Source organism: Oncorhynchus gorbuscha, linkage group LG07 (genome assembly GCF_021184085.1).
Source record: "Oncorhynchus gorbuscha isolate QuinsamMale2020 ecotype Even-year linkage group LG07, OgorEven_v1.0, whole genome shotgun sequence".
Lineage (NCBI taxonomy): Eukaryota > Metazoa > Chordata > Actinopteri > Salmoniformes > Salmonidae > Oncorhynchus > Oncorhynchus gorbuscha.
Window position 1 is genome coordinate 1,570,297 of NC_060179.1, and position 19,170 is coordinate 1,589,466.

A 19,170-nucleotide genomic window follows, 5' to 3' on the forward strand; every position below is an offset into this window, starting at 1 on the left:
CGGCATTCAACACCATAGTACCCTCCAAGCTCGTCATCAAGCTCGAGACCCTGGGTCTCGACCCGCCCTGTGCAACTGGGTACTGGACTTCCTGACGGGCCGCCCCCAGGTGGTGAGGGTAGGCAACAACATCTCCTCCCGCTGATCCTCAACACGGGGCCCCACAAGGGTGCGTTCTGAGCCCTCTCCTGTACTCCCTGTTCACCCACGACTGCGTGGCCACGCACGCTCCAACTCAATCATCAAGTTTGCGGACGACACAACAGTGGTAGGCTTGATTACCAACAACGACGAGACGGCCTACAGGGAGGAGGTGAGGGCCCTTGGAGTGTGGTGTCAGGAAAATAACCTCACACTCAACGTCAACAAAACTAAGGAGATGATTGTGGACTTCAGGAAACAGCAGAGGGAACACCCCCTATCCACATCGATGGAACAGTAGTGGAGAGGGTAGCTAGTTTAAGTTCCTCGGCATACACATCACAGACAAACTGAATTGGTCCACTCACACTGACAGCGTCGTGAAGAAGCGCAGCAGCGCCTATTCAACCTCAGGAGGCTGAAGAAATTCGGCTTGTCACCAAAAGCACTCACAAACTTCTACAGATGCACAATCGAGAGCATCCTGGCGGGCTGTATCACCGCCTGGTACGGCAACTGCTCCGCCCTCAACCGTAAGGCTCTCCAGAGGGTAGTGAGGACTGCACAACGCATCACCGGGGGCAAACTACCTGCCCTCCAGGACACCTACACCACCCGTTGTTACAGGAAGGCCATAAAGATCATCAAGGACATCAACCACCCGAACCACTGCCTGTTCACCCCGCTATCATCCAGAAGGCGAGGTCAGTACAGGTGCATCAAAGCTGGGACCGAGAGACTGAAAAACAGCTTCTATCTCAAGGCCATCAGACTGTTAAATAGCCACCACTAACATTGAGTGGCTGCTGCCAACACACTGTCATTGACACTGACCCAACTCCAGCCATTTTAATAATGGGAATTGATGGGAAATGATGTAAATATATCACTAGCCACTTTAAACAATGCTACCTTATATAATGTTACTTACCCTACATTATTCATCTCATATACATATGTATATACTGTACTCTACAACATCGACTGCATCCTTATGTAACACATGTATCACTAGCCACTTTAACTATGCCACTTTGTTTACTTTGTCTACATACTCATCTCATATGTATATACTGTACTCGATACCATCTACTGTATGCTGCTCTGTACCATCACTCATTCATATATCCTTATGTACATGTTCCTTATCCCCTTACACTGTGTATAAGACAGTAGTTTTGGAATTGTTAGTTAGATTACTTGTTGGTTATCACTGCATTGTCGGAACTAGAAGCACAAGCATTTCGCTACACTCGCATTAACATCTGCTAACCATGTGTATGTGACAAATAAAATTTGATTTGATTTGATTTAGAGACTAGACACTTAATATACAGCTAGTTCTATGGAGCTAGAGACTAGAAACTTAATATACAGCTAGTTCTATACAGCTAGAGACTAGAAACGTAATATACAGCTAGGTCTATACAGCTAGAGCCTAGACACTTAATATACAGATAGTTCTATACAGCTAGAGACTAGGCACTTAATATACAGACAGAGACTAGTCACTTAATATACAGATAGAGCCTAGACACTTAATATACAGCTAGAGACTAGACACTTAATATACAGCTAGTTCTATACAGCTAGAGCCTAGACACTTAATATACAGCTAGAGACTAGATATTCCCTACACAGATAGAATGAAAAGTAGAAGAGAGAAAAGTCACCTGTGTCATATTCCTCTTCCTAAAAAAATATATATATTTTTTTTACAACTTTTGGATATAAGACACTCACCAGTAGTAAAGGTCTTTACAGTAGTTGTTATATTAGACACTCACCAGTAGTAAAGGTCTTTACAGTAGTTGTTGTAATAGACACTCACCAGTAGTAACGTCCTTTACAGTAGTTGTATCCAGGCTCAGTGGTAGCTCCGTGGTTGTGGTGCTCACAGGCCTGAAACAGAGCCAGGGCGTCATCCAGTCTGGCTGACCGTCTCAGCACCTGGATGCACTTGGCCAGGAACACGTAGTTATCTATGGGACAGTAACAACACCATTACACAGCAGTATACAATATATGCTGCTATACACTGAATTCAAGATCCCTCAACTCTGGAACAGGACGCAAAGGGGCCTGATTTAGACCTGGGACACCAGGTGGGTGATTCCCCTCTCATCAGGGACTGATTTAGACCTGGGACACCAGGTGGGTGATTCCTCTCTAATCAGGGACTGATTTAGACCTGGGACACCAGGTGGGTGATTCCTCTCTAATCAGGGACTGATTTAGACCTGGGACACCAGGTGGGTGATTCCCCTCTAATCAGGGACTGATTTAGACCTGGGACACCAGGTGGGTGATTCCCCTCTAATCAGGGACTGATTTAGACCTGGGACACCAGGTGGATGATTCCTCTCTAATCAGGGACTGATTTAGACCTGGGACACCAGGTGGGTGATTCCCCTCTAACCAGGGACTGATTTAGACCTGGGACACCAGGTGGGTGATACCTCTCCAATCAGGGACTGATTTAGACCTGGGACACCAGGTGGGTGCAAATAATTATCAGGTAGAACAGAAAACCAGCTGTAATCTGGACCTCGTAGGGTCAGATTTGAATACCCCTGGGTACATAGGTAAGATACCCAGACAGAATCCAAATAAAGTCAAAATAAACATGAGACCCAGTAACAGTAGTCTGTTTAAAATATAACATGTTCCTTGGCATCATGTACCTGGGCATCTGTCCATCAGTCCAAGGAATATCTCCACAGACTCATCAAACTTCTCCTCCTTCAACTTGATATCTCCGTACACCTTCAGGCAGACACAGGAACATGATGCTTATGTCAACCTTCCCAGTGTACTCTAGCACGTATAATGTACAAAGAGGAGAGAGGACTAAACCATTGTGGCCTCTGGGGGATGTTAAAAAGAGGAGAGAGGACTAAACCATTATGTCCTGTGGGGGATGTTATTTCGAGGAGAGGACTAAACCATTGTGGCGTCAGGGGGTGTTATATAGAGGAGAGAGGACTAAACCATTATGGCCTGTGGGGGATGTTATATAGAGGAGAGAGGACTAAACCATTGTGGCGTCAGGGGGATGTTATATAGAGGAGAGAGGACTAAACCATTATGGTCTGTGGGGGATGTTATATAGAGGAGAGAGGACTAAACCATTGTGGCGTCAGGGGGATGTTACATCGAAGAGAGAGGACTAAACCATTGCGGCGTCAGGGGGGTGTTATATAGAGGAGAGAGGACTAAACCATTATGGTCTGTGGGGGATGTTATATAGAGGAGAGAGGACTATAAACCATTGTGGCTTCAGGGGGGTGTTATGTAGAGGAGAGAGGACTAAACCATTATGGCCTGTGGGGAATGTTATACAGAGGAGAGAGGACTAAACCATTGTGGCGTCAGGGGGGTGTTATATAGAGGACTGGATCTTTATATTTCCCACTTGGATCCTGTTTCAGTAATAATGCAATCAGGCCTTGTTGTTGAGTGTCTGATAATCTACTGTTTATATAAGAGTGGATAAAACACGCTAATAACGTCCTCTGAGTATGTCAAAAAAAAGATTGGTAGACCTCCACTGGTATATATCCACTGGTAGACCTCCACTGGTATATCTCCACTGGTAGATCTCCACTGGTAGACCTCCACTGGTAGATCTCCACTGGTAGATCTCCACTGGTAGATCTCCACTGGTAGATCTCCACTGGTAGACTTCCACTGATAGATATCCACTGATAGACCTCCACTGGGTGACCTCCACTGGTATATCTCCACTGGTAGACCTCCACTGGTATATCTCCACTGGTAGACCTCCACTGGTATATCTCCACTGGTAGATCTCCACTGGTATATCTCCACTGGTAGATCTCCACTGGTAGATCTCCACTGGTAGACTTCCACTGATAGATATCCACTGATAGACCTCCACTGGGTGACCTCCACTGGTATATCTCCACTGGTAGACCTCCACTGGTATATCTCCACTGGTAGACCTCCACTGGTAGGACTCCACTGGTAGACCTCCACTGGTATATCTCCACTGGTAGACCTCCACTGGTATATCTCCACTGGTATATCTCCACTGGTATATCTCCACTGGTAGATCTCCACTGGTATATCTCCACTGGTAGATCTCAACTGGTAGACCTCCACTGGTATATCTCCACTGGTAGACCTCCACTGGTAGACCTCCACTGGTATATCTCCACTGGTATATCTCCACTGGTAGACCTCCACTGGTATATCTCCACTGGTAGACCTCCACTGGTAGACCTCCACTGGTATATCTCCACTGGTATATCTCCACTGGTAGACCTCCACTGGTATATCTCCACTGGTAGACCTCCACTGGTATATCTCCACTGGTAGACCTCCACTGGTATATCTCCACTGGTAGACCTCCACTGGTATATCTCCACTGGTATATCTCCACTGGTATATCTCCACTGGTATATCTCCACTGGTAGACCTCCACTGGTAGATCTCAACTGGTAGACCTCCACTGGTATATCTCCACTGGTATATCTCCACTGGTAGACCTCCACTGGTATATCTCCACTGGTATATCTCCACTGGTAGACCTCCACTGGTATATCTCCACTGGTAGACCTCCACTGGTATATCTCCACTGGTAGACCTCCACTGGTATATCTCCACTGGTAGATCTCCACTGGTATATCTCCACTGGTAGACCTCAACTGGTATATATCCACTAGTAGACCTCCACTGGTATATCTCCACTGGTATATCTCCACTGGTAGACCTCCACCGGTATACCTCCACCGGTAGACCTCCACTGGTAGACCTCCACTGGTAGACCTCCACTGGTATATCTCCACTGGTATATCTCCACTGGTAGACCTCCACTGGTATATCTCCACTGGTAGACCTCCACTGGTATATCTCCACTGGTAGACCTCCACTGGTAGATCTCCACTGGTAGATCTCCACTGGTAGATCTCCTCTGGTATATCTCCACTGGTAGACCATCCATCCCTGGAGTTTTCCCCAGCCTTAAATGTTTTAATTGTATCTAGAAGTTCCTCCACTGGTAGATCTCCACTGGTATAATTGTATTAATTAAATGTATCTAGAAGTTCCTCCTCTGTAATTCACCTGAGTCTTTCTGTACAGATGTGAATATTACATTATTAATAGAAAAAATATCAGTACAATTATCATCAGATAGAGGTAATGGAGGAGACAAACAATAACATACACTTAAAGTACTTTGCTTCCTCTTTCAAAATATAATTTGGTGACTAAATTGTTTTTGGTAGCATTTCTATGTTTAAGTATTTTTCCACAAATTCCAAACTGTTGCCACAAAGTTGGAAGCACAGAATCGTCTAGAACGTCATTGTGTGCTGTAGCTTTAAGATTTCCCTTCCCTGGAACTAAGGGGCCTGAACCATGAAAAACAGACCCAGACCATTATTCCTCCTCTACCAAACTTTACAGTTGGTAGTGTTCTCCTGGCATCCGCCAACCCAGATTCGTACGTTGAAATGAGTTTCCACTGCTCCAGAGACCAATGGAGGTAAACTTTACACCACTCCAGCTGACGCTTGGCATTGTGCATGGAGATCTTAGGCTGCTCGGCCATGGAAACCCATTTCATGAAGCTTCCAATGAACAGTTCTTGTGCTGGTTTGCTTCCAGAGGCAGTTTGTAAACTCTGCAGTGAGTGTTGCAACCGAAGAACGACAATGATAACGCGCTACAGCACTCGGCGGGTTCCATTCTGTGCGCTGGTGTGGCCTACCACTTCGCGGCTGAGCCGTTGTTGCTCCTAGACGTTTCCACTTCACAATAACAGCACTTACAGTTGACCGGGGCATCTCTAGCAGGGCAGAAATTTGACGAACTGACTTATTGGAAAGGTGGCATCCCATGACGGTGCCACGTTTGAAGTCACTGAGCTCTTCAGTACGGGCCATTCTACTGCCAATGTTTGTCTATGGAGATTGCATGGCTGTGTGCTCAATTGTATACACCTGTCAGCAACGGGTGTGGCTGAAATATCTGAATCCACTAATTTGAACGTATATTGCATATATAGTGTATATAGAGGAGAGAGGATTGTACCATTGTGGCGTCAGGGTGGAGGGCATCCTTCGCCAGCACTTCTTCAACCTGCATCAGGGCTTCGTCCGTCTTCCCATTCTCCAGGTAAAACTGGGCTAACTCCAGACTGATCTGAGAGGGGAGCACAGATCAGATCTACAGAATATAGATACAGTTGAAGATATAGATCAGATCTACAGAATATAGATACAGTTGAAGACATAGATCAGATCTACAGAATATAGATACAGTTGAAGATATAGATCAGATCTACAGAATATAGATACAGTTGAAGTCGGAAGTTTACATCCACTTAGGTTGGAGTCATTAAAACTCATTTTTCAACCACTCCACAACTTTCTTGTTAACAAACTATGGTTTTGGATAAGTCTGTTAGGACATCTACTTTTGCATGACACAAGTCATTTTTCCAACAATTGTTTACAGACAGATTATTTCATTTATAATTCACTGCATCACAATTCCAGTGGGTCAGAAGTTTACATACACTAAGTTGACTGTGCCTCTCAACAGCTTGGAACATTCCAGAAAATGATGTCATGGCTTTAGAATCTTCTGATAGGCTAATTGACGTCATTTGAGTCAATTGGAGGTGTACCTGTGGATGTATTTCAAGGCCTACCTTCAAACTCAGTGCCTCTTTGCTTGACATCATGGGAAAATCAAATTAAATCAGCCAAGACCTAAAAATAAAAAAATGTAGACCTCCACAAGTCTGGTTCATCCTTGGGAGCAATTTCCAAATGCCTGAAGGAACCACGTTCATCTGTACAAACAATAGTACGCAAATATAAACACCATGGGACCACGCAGCCGTTATACCGATCAGGAAGGAGACGCATTCTGTCTCCTAGAGATGAACGTACTTTGGTGCAAAAAGTGCAAATCAATCCCAGAACAACAGCAAAGGACCTTGTGAAGATGCTGGAGGAAACAGGTACAAAAGTATCTACATCCACAGTAAAACGAGTCCTATATCGACATAACCTGAAAGGCTGCTCAGCAAGGAAGAAGCCACTGCTCCAAAACCAACATAAAAAAGCCAGACTATGGTTTGCAACTGCACATGGGGACAAAGAGCATAATTTTTGGAGAAATGTCCTCTGGTCTGATCAAACAAAAATAGAACTGTTTGGCCATAATGACCATCATTATGTTTAGAGGAAAAAGGGGGAGGCTTGCAAGCCGAAGAACACCATCCCAACCGTGAAGCACGGGGGTGGCAGCATCATGTTGTGGGGGTGCTTTGCTGCAGGAGGGACGGGTGCACATCACAAAATAGATGGCATCATGAGGACGGGAAATGATGTGGATATATTGAAGCAACATCTCAAGACATCAATCAGGAAGTTAAAGCTTGGTCGCAAATGGGTCTTCCAAATGGACAATGACCCCAAGCATACTTCCAAAGTTGTGTCAAAATGACTTAAGGACAACAAAGTTAAGGTATTGGAGTGGCCATCACAAAGCCCTGACCTCAATCCTATAGACAATTTGTGGGCAGAACTGAAAAAGCGTGTGCGAGCAAGGAGGCCTACAAACCTGACTCAGTTACACCAGCTCTGTCAGGAGGAATGGGTCAAAATTCACCCAACTTATTGTGGGAAGCTTGTGGAAGGCTACCTGTAAAATTTGACCCAAGTTAAACCATTTAAAGGCAATGCTACCAAATACTAATTGAGTGTTTGTAAACTTCTGACCCACTGGGAATGTGATGAAAGAAATAAAAGCTGAAATAATCATCTCTCTACTATTATTCTGACATTTCACATTCTTAAAATAAAGTGGTGATCCAATTTACCTAAAACAGGGAATATTTACTAGGATTAAATGTCAGGAATTGTGAAAAACTGAGTTTAAATTTATTTGGCTAAGGTGTATGTAATCTTCAGACTTCAACTGTATATATACACACACACACACATGCTAGATCAGTTCTCTAGTCACAGAGAAAACAACAAGACAAACTACCCACACTCCTCACCTCCTGTCTGTTCTCCTGATGGCTACTATAGCCTGGTTGTAGTAATATTAACCTTGTCTGTTCTCCTGATGGCTACTATAGCCTGGTTGTAGTAATATTAACCTTGTCTGTTCTCCTGATGGCTACTATAGCCTGGTTGTAGTAATATTAACCTTGCTGTCTGTTCTCCTGATGGCTACTATAGCCTGGTTGTAGTAATATTAACCTTGCTGTCTGTTCTCCTGATGGCTACTATAGCCTGGTTGTAGTAATATTAACCTTGTCTGTTCTCCTGATGGCTACTATAGCCTGGTTGTAGTAATATTAACCTTGCTGTCTGTTCTCCTGATGGCTACTATAGCCTGGTTGTAGTAATATTAACCTTGCTGTCTGTTCTCCCGATGGCTACTATAGCCTGGTTGTAGTAATATTAACCTTGTCTGTTCTCCTGATGGCTACTATAGCCTGGTTGTAGTAATATTAACCTTGTCTGTTCTCCTGATGGCTACTATAGCCTGGTTGTAGTAATATTAACCTTGCTGTCTGTTCTCCTGATGGCTACTATAGCCTGGTTGTAGTAATACTAACCTTGTTGTCTGTTCTCCTGATGGCTACTATAGCCTGGTTGTAGCAATACAAACCTTTTCTGTTCTCCTGATGGCTACTATAGCCTGGTTGTAGCAATACAAACCTTTTCTGTTCTCCTGATGGCTACTATAGCCTGGTTGTAGTAATATTAACCTTGTCTGTTCTCCCGATGGCTACTATAGCCTGGTTGTAGTAATATTAACCTTGTCTGTTCTCCCGATGGCTACTATAGCCTGGTTGTAGTAATATTAACCTTGTCGGTTCTCCTGATGGCTACTATAGCCTGGTTGTAGTAATATTAACCTTGTTGTCTGTTCTTCTGATGGCTACTATAGCCTGGTTGTAGTAATACTAACCTTGTTGTCTGTTCTCCCGATGGCTACTATAGCCTGGTTGTAGTAATACTAACCTTGTTGTCTGTTCTCCCGATGGCTACTATAGCCTGGTTGTAGTAATACTAACCTTGTTGTCTGTTCTCCCGATGGCTACTATAGCCTGGTTGTAGTAATACTTGGTCCTGTCTACAGCGGTCCTGCTACGGTAGTGTCTGGCCAGCTGACAACAGATGGAACACAGCACGGTTCTCTCCTGCTCCAGCAGCTCTGGGTGCTCTGTCTGACACCGCTTCAGGACACTCACCTGGACACTGTGGGCCTGGGAGAGACAAACACCGTGGAACACAGCCCATTTGTAAAGGAAGTGCTCCTCACACGAGGTACCATTAGTGAAAACAGATCACCACATAGCACAGTCACACACTGGCTACAGTCATACTGAGAGATACTAGTTACTGTACTGTCTGTTACGGACAACATTAACACAAGTGGAAAATGACTGTATCAACATGTCATTGTTCTAAGACCTTCTCCAAGAGGTCCTGGACTGATCAGCGTAGTGAGTCCAACCTTCTCCAGATAACCCTAACGCTAACCTTCTCCATAGTAACCCTAACGCTAACCTTCTCCATAGTAACCCTAACTCTAACCTTCTCCAGAGTAACCCTAACGCTAACCCTTCTCCATAGTAACCCTAACACTAACCTTCTCCATAGTAACCCAAACTCTAACCTTCTCCATAGTAACCCTAACCTTCTCCAGATAACCCTAACACTAACCTTCTCCATAGTAACCCTAACACTAACCTTCTCCATAGTAACCCTAACACTAACCTTCTCCATAGTAACCCTAACACTAACCTTCTCCATAGTAACCCAAACTCTAACCTTCTCCATAGTAACCCTAACCTTCTCCAGAGTAACCCTAACGCTAACCTTCTCCATAGTAACCATAACGCTAACCTTCTCCATAGTAACCATAACGCTAACCTTCTCCATAGTAACCCTAACCTTCTCCAGAGTAACCCTAACGCTAACCTTCTCCAGAGTAACCCTAACCTTCTCCAGAGTAACCCTAACGCTAACCTTCTCCAGAGTAACCCTAACCTTCTCCAAATAACCCTAACACTAACCTTCTGCATATTAACCTTAACGCTAACCTTCTCCATAGTAACCCTAACTCTAACCTTCTCCATAGTAACCCTAACCTTCTCCAGAGTAACCCTAACACTAACCTTCTTCATAGTAACCCTAACCTTCTCCAGAGTAACCCTAACACTAACCTTCTCCATAGTAACCCTAACCTTCTCCAGAGTAACCCTAACGCTAACCTTCTCCACAGTAACCCTAACCCTAACCTTCTCCATAGTAACCCTAACCCTGACCTTCTCCAGAGTAACCCTAACGCTAACCTTCTCCATAGTAACCCTAACCTTCTCCAGAGTAAGCCTAACGCTAACCTTCTCAAGAGTAACCCTAACTCTAACCTTCTCCATAGTAACCCTAACCTTCTCCATTGTAACCCTAACTCTAACCTTCTCCATAGTACCCTAACTCTAACCCAGACCTTCTCCAGAGTAACCCTAACTCTAACCCAGACCTTCTCCAGAGTAACCCTAACTCTAACCCAGACCTTCTCCAGAGTAACCCTAACCTGGGCCTTCTCCAGATTAACCCTAACTCTAACCGTGACCGTCTCCAGAGTAACCCTAACCTGGGCCTTCTCCAGATTAACCCTAACTCTAACCCTGACCTTCTCCAGAGTAACCCTAACCTGGGCCTTCTCCAGGTTAACCCTAACTCTAACCCAGACCTTCTCCATAGTAACCCTAACTCTAACCCAGACCTTCTCCATAGTAATCCTAACTCTAACCCTGACCTTCTCCATAGTAACCCTAACCCTGACCTTCTCCATAGTAACCCTACAGCTAACCTTCTCCAGAGTAACTCTAAGCCTTACCTTCTCTAGTGTGTCCTGGACTGATTCCTGGTCAGCATAGTGTGCTCTGGCGAGCAGCAGAAAGTACTGCACGTTGCTCCTCAGGCTGGAGACGGTCAGTGTACCATCATCACAGTGCAGAGCGGTCATCAGAGTCCTCTGGGCCTTGCCATAGTGACGCAGCTTCAGTAGCAGCTCTACCAGGTCCACCACCAGAGAGTCATGACCGCCCAGCTTCACTGCGCTCTCATAGTGACGGACAGCCTGCAAGACCAATTGGGTTAGATATAAATACTCTCATAGTTACTGACAGCCTGCAAGACCAATTGGGTTAGACATAAATACTCTCATAGTGACTGACAGCCTGCAAGACCAATTGGGTTAGACATAAATACTCTCATAGTGACTGGCAGCCTGCAAGACCAATTGGGTTAGACATAAATATTCTCATAGTGACTGACAGCCTGCAGGACAAATCAGGTTAGACATAAATACTCTCAGTGACTGACAGTCTGCAGGAACAACCAGGTGTAATATAAACACTCTCATAGTGACTGACCATAGTCCCTGTGCCCATGAAAGCGACGGTAACCTGCCTAAATGACTACCACCCCGTAGCACTCACCTCTGTAGCCATGCAGTGCTTAGAAAGGCTGGTCATGGCTCACATCAACACCATTATCCTGGACACTCTATACCCACTCCAATTTGCATACCACAACAACAGATACACAGATGATGCAACCCACACTGCCCTGTTTCACCTGGACAAAAGGAACGCATATGTGAGAATGCTGTCTATTGACTACAGCTCAGCGCTCAACACCATAGTGCCCTCAAAGCTCATCACTGCCTGGTATGGCAACTGCTCGGCCACAAGGCACTACAGAGGGTAGTGTGTACAACCCAGTACATCACTGGGGCCAAGCTTCCTGCCATCCAGGACCTCTATACCAGGCGGTGGTGTGTACAGCCCAGTACATCACTGGGGCCAAGCTTCCTGCCATCCAGGACCTCTATACCAGGCGGTGTCAGAGGAAGGCCCTAAAAATTGTCAAAGACTCCAGCCACCCAAGTCATAGACTGTTCCCTCTGCTAACGCACGGCAAGTGGTACCGGAGAGCCAAGTTTAGATCCAAAAGGCTTCTAAAGAGCTTCTACCCACAAGCAATAAGACTCCTGAACAGCTAATCAAATGGCGACCCAGACTATTTGCATTGACCCCCCCCCTCCCTCCCTCTGGAACGCTGCTGCTACTCTGTTGTTATCTATGCACAGTCACTTTAATAACTCTACCTACATGTACATATTAACCTCCATTACCTCGACACCGGTGCCCCCCCTGCACATTGACATTGTACCGGTACCCCCGTATATAAAGCCTCGCTACTGTTATTTACTGAGGATCTTTAATTATTTGTTATTCTTCCCTTTTACTTTTTTTGGGGGGTATTTTCTTAAAACTGCCTTGTTAGTTAAGGGCTAAGTAAGCATTTCACTAAGGTCTACACCTGTTGTATTCAGCATTTCACTAAGGTCTACTACACCTGTTGTATTCAGCATTTCACTAAGGTCTACTACACCTGTTGTATTCAGCATTTCACTAAGGTCTACACCTGTTGTATTCAGCATTTCACTAAGGTCTACACCTGTTGTATTCAGCACGTGACAAATAAAATGTGATATAATTTGAGTGGGACAGGATGTTAAGGGTGGAGCTCCAGATTGACTTAGAGGAGTCCACTTCCTGTGCAAACATACATCCGCAACGATACCAAGAGATTCCATACCTTTGTGGCTAATACGGTTGCAATGATCCGTGACCTACCGAAAGCAAAACAGTGGAGGTATTTGAACTCCAAAACACAACCCAGCCGACGATGCCTGAAGAGGATTATATGTTGAAACTTTCCTGAACTCAAAGAGATGGCGCAAAGGACCAGAGTTCCTGGAGAAAACAGAAACACAATGGCCGAAAGTCCCCGAGGAGCTTGGCTCCCACCCTCCGGATGATCCAGAGGTGAGAAAAGACGTAATCGCAAACAGTGTGGAAGAAAAGAGTCCGACCAGCAAACTGATTGAGTACTATTCAACATGGAACAGCTTGAAGAAATCAGATGCCTGGATGCTGAAACTGAAGAAACGTCTTCTACAGTTAAGCCAGAAAAGGAGTTCACAAAAACTGATCCAGGATCAGATCAGAGTCTAACAAACTCACTGAAGGAACAAATTAACAAGTTCAAACTGACGTTTGGACAAGAAAGTCTGTCTGTGGATGACCTAGATGAAGCAGAAACGGTCATCATCCGATTTAAACAAAGACCGTACTTTAAACAAGAAATTGCACTTGTTGTGAAAGGAAGACAATGTGCCGAGGGAAGCAGCTCAATCTGTAAACGTTATCCAATTGTTGAAAATGGCATTCTGAGAGTGGGAGGAAAGTTAAGCAAAGCTGCTATGAACTAAAGAATCCTATGATCCTTCCCAAAGACTCCTACATCTCTAGACTGATCTTACTCCACATCCATCAGCAGGTTGGCCACTCTGGGAGAGGCCACAATGCTTTCTAGACTTCACCAGCGATATTGGATACCCTGTGCTAACTCTTTAGCAAGGAAGATCCTTAAGAGCTGTGTCTTTTGCAGGCGGATGCAAGCTAGAGCTGGAGAACAGAGAGAACAGAAGATGGCCAACCTTCCACAAGATCAGTTTGTCACCTGATTTGCCTCCTTTCACCCTTGTGGGCATAGATTACTTCCGATTACTTCAGCCCCATAGAGGTGAAGCGGTATGGTGTGATCTTTAGTTGCCTTGTGAGTTGAGTTGTCCACCTAGAAGTAGCTAGTTACCTGGATACTGATTCCTGCATCAAAGTCCTGCGCAGGTTCATCTGTCGAAGAGGCCCAGTAACAAGTATCAGAACAGACAATAATACCAACTTTGTTGGAACACACAGAGAGCTAGGAGAAACTATGAAAGAGCTGGATCACAACAAGATTCAAAATGCATTACTGAAGGAAGGAGTGAAATGGTCACTCAACCCTCCCTCTGGAGCCAACTACAGGGGATCAGGGAGTATCTTCCACTTATGCAGGAGAGGAACAAGTGGAACCAAGCTAAGAGAAACAGTCCTGGAGGCCTTGTTGTCATCATGATGACACAGCCCCAAGATGGACGACACAGCCCCAAGATTGACGACACAGCCCCAAGATGGACGACACAGCCCCAAGATGGGGACGACACGGCCCCAAGATGGGGACGACACGGCCCCAAGATGGGGACGACACGGCCCCAGGATGGAGACGACACCGCCCCAAGATGGAGACGACACGGCCCCAAGATGGGGACGACACGGCCCCAAGATGGAGACGACACGGCCCCAAGATGGGGACGACACGGCCCCAAGATGGAGACGACACGGCCCCAAGATGGAGACGACACGGCCCCAAGATGGAGACGACACGGCCCCAAGATGGAGACGACACGGCCCCAAGGAACTCTTTGTTGATGAGATGTGTGGTGGAAGCCAATCAGGTTACATATAAACACTCAGTGACTGACAGCCTGCAGGACCAATCAGGTTAGTGATATAAACACACAGTGACTGACAGCCTGCAGGACCAATCAGGTTAGTGATATAAACACACAGTTACTGACAGCCTGTAGGACCAATCAGGTTAGTGATATAAACACTCAGTGATTGACAGCCTGCAGGACCAATGAGGTTAGTGATATAAACACTCAGTGACTGATATCCTGCAGGACCAATCAGGTTAGTTAAATAAACACTCAGTGACTGACAGCCTGTAGGACCAATCAGGTTAGTGATATAAACACTCAGTGACTGACAGCCTGCAGGACCAATCAGGTAAGAAATAGAGTGAGGAAGGAGGGAAACAGTATGAGAACGTTCCTTAGTAAAATGGCAAACAGATAGCGCTTTCACTCTTGAGAAATAGTGTAAAAAGGGAAGAATGTTCTGTGTGAGCACTGAGCAGTATTTGTGCTTGAATCTTTGCCGCAGCCTTTCCCGTCTACAATACCTGGTTGTACTGATGGCTCTTCACATAGGCTCGGCCCATCTTTCTCCACAGGGTTGCATCCCGAACCGTCCAGCTCATTGCCTCTTGATACACCTCAATAGCTCTCTCTGGCTGCAGAATAGAAATGGGATATTTGATATACCTGTCCGTGTCAATGCATTTGCAAAGCACTACTAACGTGATGTGGACAGTCCATAATACGCAGTACACAAGGTACTACTGGTGAGACCGTTAAAACATTCAACACCCTCTTTAATCCAATTACAGTAGTGGTGCATTTTAATATTGGTTTGGACCTATGGGTGGGCCCAGAAATCAAACACACTGTCCTGCCATTTCCAGATCCATGATCTACCTACTGAGTTACAGAGGACCAAGGTCTACCTACTGAGTTACAGAGGACCAAGATCCATGATCTACCTACTGAATTACAGAGGACCAAGATCTACCTACTGAGTTACAGAGGACCAAGATCTACCTACTGAGTTACAGAGGACCAAGATCCATGATCTACCTACTGAATTACAGAGGACCAAGATCTACCTACTGAGTTACAGAGGACCAAGATCCATGATCTACCTACTGAATTACAGAGGACCAAGATCTACCTACTGAGTTACAGAGGACCAAGATCCATGATCTACCTACTGAGTTACAGAGGACCAAGATCTATGATCTACCTACTGAGTTACAGAGGACCAAGATCCATGATCTACCTACTGAATTACAGAGGACCAAGATCCATGATCTACCTACTGAGTTACAGAGGACCAAGATCCATGATCTACCTACTGAGTTACAGAGGACCAAGATCCATGATCTACCTACTGAGTTACAGAGGACCAAGATCCATGATCTACCTACTGAGTTACAGAGGACCAAGATCTACCTACTGAGTTACAGAGGACCAAGATCTACCTACTGAGTTACAGAGGACCAATATCTACCTACTGAGTTACAGAGGACCAAGATCCATGATCTACCTACTGAGGTACAGATGAGCAGCTCTTGTTATACCTCTTGTACATTGATGTAGGCGTCCCCCAGAAGGATAGAGGACTGAGGCCCGGGTAGTTCGTCTCTGATCTCCCTATAGCAGGCTATGTACAGCTTCTTGTCTTTGCGTTTCTGCAGGTATATGAGGGCCATCTTCTCCTTGGCCGCTGCGTAGTGCGTCTGAAGAGAACAAGAAGAAATGTTCTCTATTGCCCATTCAGTTAGAAAGAACGGAACAGTGTCTTCACAACCTGGTCCGGTGTGATGCCTCTGAGGACGCTGAGGGCTGTGTCCAGGTCATCTTTAGCCAAGGCCATGTCCACGTTAGCTATTGTCACACAGATCTCCTCTGGGGTACCAGCGAACGCCACGATAGCGTCCTGCAGCACCATGGTCGACTCATCCTGGCAGGAGAGGAGGAGGGATGGAAGGGGTTTATAGACACACACTGCACTGTCTACCTGGCACCAGCTCTGCTAGTAAGAAGTGCAGAAGATGAGAAGTGTGGTTCACAGCCATGAAAGTGTTACAGGATTGCATGAGGTCAGAAAATGCACTTCCACAAACTAACCAAAACTGAACATGTGACTAGAGCATTGGACTCTATAGCCAAAGTAAAAGCCATCAATATAGGTAGAAGTGGAAGGAAGTAATCATGGGACATGACGGACTACCATAAGCAAAGTAGTAATCAATCAACCAGTCAGTCAATCAATCAATGTATAAATGTAGTGTACCGGTTCTCCGTGTAGTCTCAGTGCCTCAGCCAGCTCCAGGAACACAGACACACTGTTGCTGACGTGGGCCTCTTTTCCTGCTTGGATCCCCATCGCCACCTTCAGGGACTTGATAGCCTCCTCCAGCTCTCCAACACCTCGCAATGCACGGGCTTTGAGTTGGTGGTACTGGGGGAAATCTAGCACCTAGGGAGGGGTGGAGAGAGGTGGAGGGATGGAAAGAGGGAAAGAGGGAGAAAGAGAGAGGGGGAGGGATGGATGGAAAGAGAGAGAGGGGGAGGGATGGAAAGAGGGAGAGAGGGAGGGATGGAAAGAGGGAGAGAGGGAGGGATGGAAAGAGGGAGAGGGATGGAAAGAGGGAGAGAGGGAGGGATGGAAAGAGGGAGAGAGGGAGGGATGGAAAGAGGGAGAGAGGGAGGGATGGAAAGAGGGAGAGAGGGAGGGATGGAAAGAGGGAGAGGGATGGAAAGAGGGAGAGAGGGAGGGATGGAAAGAGGGAGAGGGATGGAAAGAGGGAGAAAGAGAGAGGGGGAGGGATGGATGGGATGGAAAGAGGGAGAGGGATGGAAAGAGGGAGAGGGATGGAAAGAGGGAGAGGGATGGAAAGAGGGAGAAAGAGAGAGGGGGAGGGATGGATGGGATGGAAAGAGGGAGAGGGATGGAAAGAGGGAGAGTGATGGAAAGAGGGAGAAAGAGAGAGGGGGAGGGATGGATAGGATGGAAAGAGGGAGAGGGATGGAAAGAGGGAGAAAGAGAGAGGGGGAGGGATGGAAAGAGAGAGAGGGGGAGGGATGGAAAGAGGGAGAGAGGGAGGGATGGATGGAAAGAGGGAGAGGGATGGAAAGAGGGAGAGAGGGAGGGATGGAAAGAGTGAGAGGGATGGAAAGAGAGAGGGGGAGGGATGGAAAGAAGGAGAGGGATGGAAAGAGGGAGAGAGGGAGAAAGTAATGTAACACAATCAATAGAACCCATCTATTTACCTGGAAGTTGTGGCTGACTCTGGTCTGGTCTCCACTAGTTTACCTGGTAGTTGTGACTGACTCCGGTCTGGTCTCTACACTAGTTTACCTGGTAGTTGTGGTTGACTCTGGTCTCTACACTAGTTTACCTGGTAGTTGTGACTGACTCTGGTCTGGTCTCTACACTAGTTTACCTGGTAGTTGTGACTGACTCCGGTCTGGTCTCTACACTAGTTTACCTGGTAGTTGTGGCTGACTCTGGTCTCTACACTAGTTTACCTGGTAGTTGTGACTGACTCCGGTCTGGTCTCTACACTAGTTTACCTGGTAGTTGTGACTGACTCCGGTCTGGTCTCTACACTAGTTTACCTGGTAGTTGTGACTGACTCCGGTCTGGTCTCTACACTAGTTTACCTGGTAGTTGTGACTGACTCCGGTCTGGTCTCTATACTAGTTTACCTGGTAGTTGTGGCTGACTCCGGTCTGGTCTCTACACTAGTTTACCTGGTAGTTGTGACTGACTCCGGTCTGGTCTCTACACTAGTTTACCTGGTAGTTGTGGCTGACTCCGGTCTGGTCTCTACACTAGTTTACCTGGTAGTTGTGACTGACTCTGGTCTGGTCTCTACACTAGTTTACCAGGAAGTTGTGACTGACTCTGGTCTGGTATCCACTAGTTTACCTGGTAGTTGTGGCTGACTCCGGTCTGGTCTCTACACTAGTTTACCTGGAAGTTGTGACTGACTCTTGTCTGGTCTCTACACTAGTTTACCTGGAAGTTGTGGCTGACTCTGGTCTCTATACTAGTTTACCTGGAAGTTGTGGCTGACTCTGGTCTCTATACTAGTTTACCTGGAAGTTGTGACTGACTCTGGTCTCTACACTAGTTTACCTGGAAGTTGTGACTGACTCTGGTCTCTATACTAGTTTACCTGGAAGTTGTGACTGACTCTGGTCTGGTCTCTACACTAGTTTACCTGGAAGTTGTGACTGACTCTGGTCTCTCCACTAGTTTACCTGGAAGTTGTGACTGACTCTGGTCTCTATACTAGTTTACCTGGAAGTTGTGACTGACTCCGGTCTGGTCTCTACACTAGTTTACCTGGAAGTTGTGACTGACTCTGGTCTCTCCACTAGTTTACCTGGAAGTTGTGACTGACTCTGGTCTCTATACTAGTTTACCTGGAAGTTGTGACTGACTCCGGTCTGGTCTCTACACTAGTTTACCTGGAAGTTGTGGCTGACTCTGGTCTGGTCTCTACACTAGTTTACCTGGAAGTTGTGGCTGACTCTGGTCTCTATACTAGTTTACCTGGAAGTTGTGACTGACTCTGGTCTGGTCTCTACACTAGTTTACCTGGAAGTTGTGACTGACTCTGGTCTCTACACTAGTTTACCTGGTAGTTGTGG

General features: G+C 46.0%; 1 protein-coding gene across 2 annotated transcripts in view; it reads right to left on the minus strand.

The window, feature by feature from the left end:
* Positions 1 to 19,170, minus strand: part of LOC124039081 (tetratricopeptide repeat protein 21B-like) — a 52,595-nt gene that overhangs the window by 11,648 nt on the left and 21,777 nt on the right. For both annotated transcript variants that reach the window (XM_046354960.1, XM_046354959.1), the window contains 9 exons: positions 16,802 to 16,987; positions 16,316 to 16,468; positions 16,086 to 16,244; positions 15,069 to 15,179; positions 11,047 to 11,289; positions 9,215 to 9,406; positions 6,202 to 6,312; positions 2,826 to 2,907; positions 1,973 to 2,123 (listed from right to left, as the gene is read on the minus strand). In XM_046354960.1, coding sequence (XP_046210916.1) covers positions 1,973 to 2,123; positions 2,826 to 2,907; positions 6,202 to 6,312; positions 9,215 to 9,406; positions 11,047 to 11,289; positions 15,069 to 15,179; positions 16,086 to 16,244; positions 16,316 to 16,468; positions 16,802 to 16,987 — 1,388 coding nt within the window. The remainder of the gene's footprint in view (positions 1 to 1,972; positions 2,124 to 2,825; positions 2,908 to 6,201; positions 6,313 to 9,214; positions 9,407 to 11,046; positions 11,290 to 15,068; positions 15,180 to 16,085; positions 16,245 to 16,315; positions 16,469 to 16,801; positions 16,988 to 19,170) is intronic.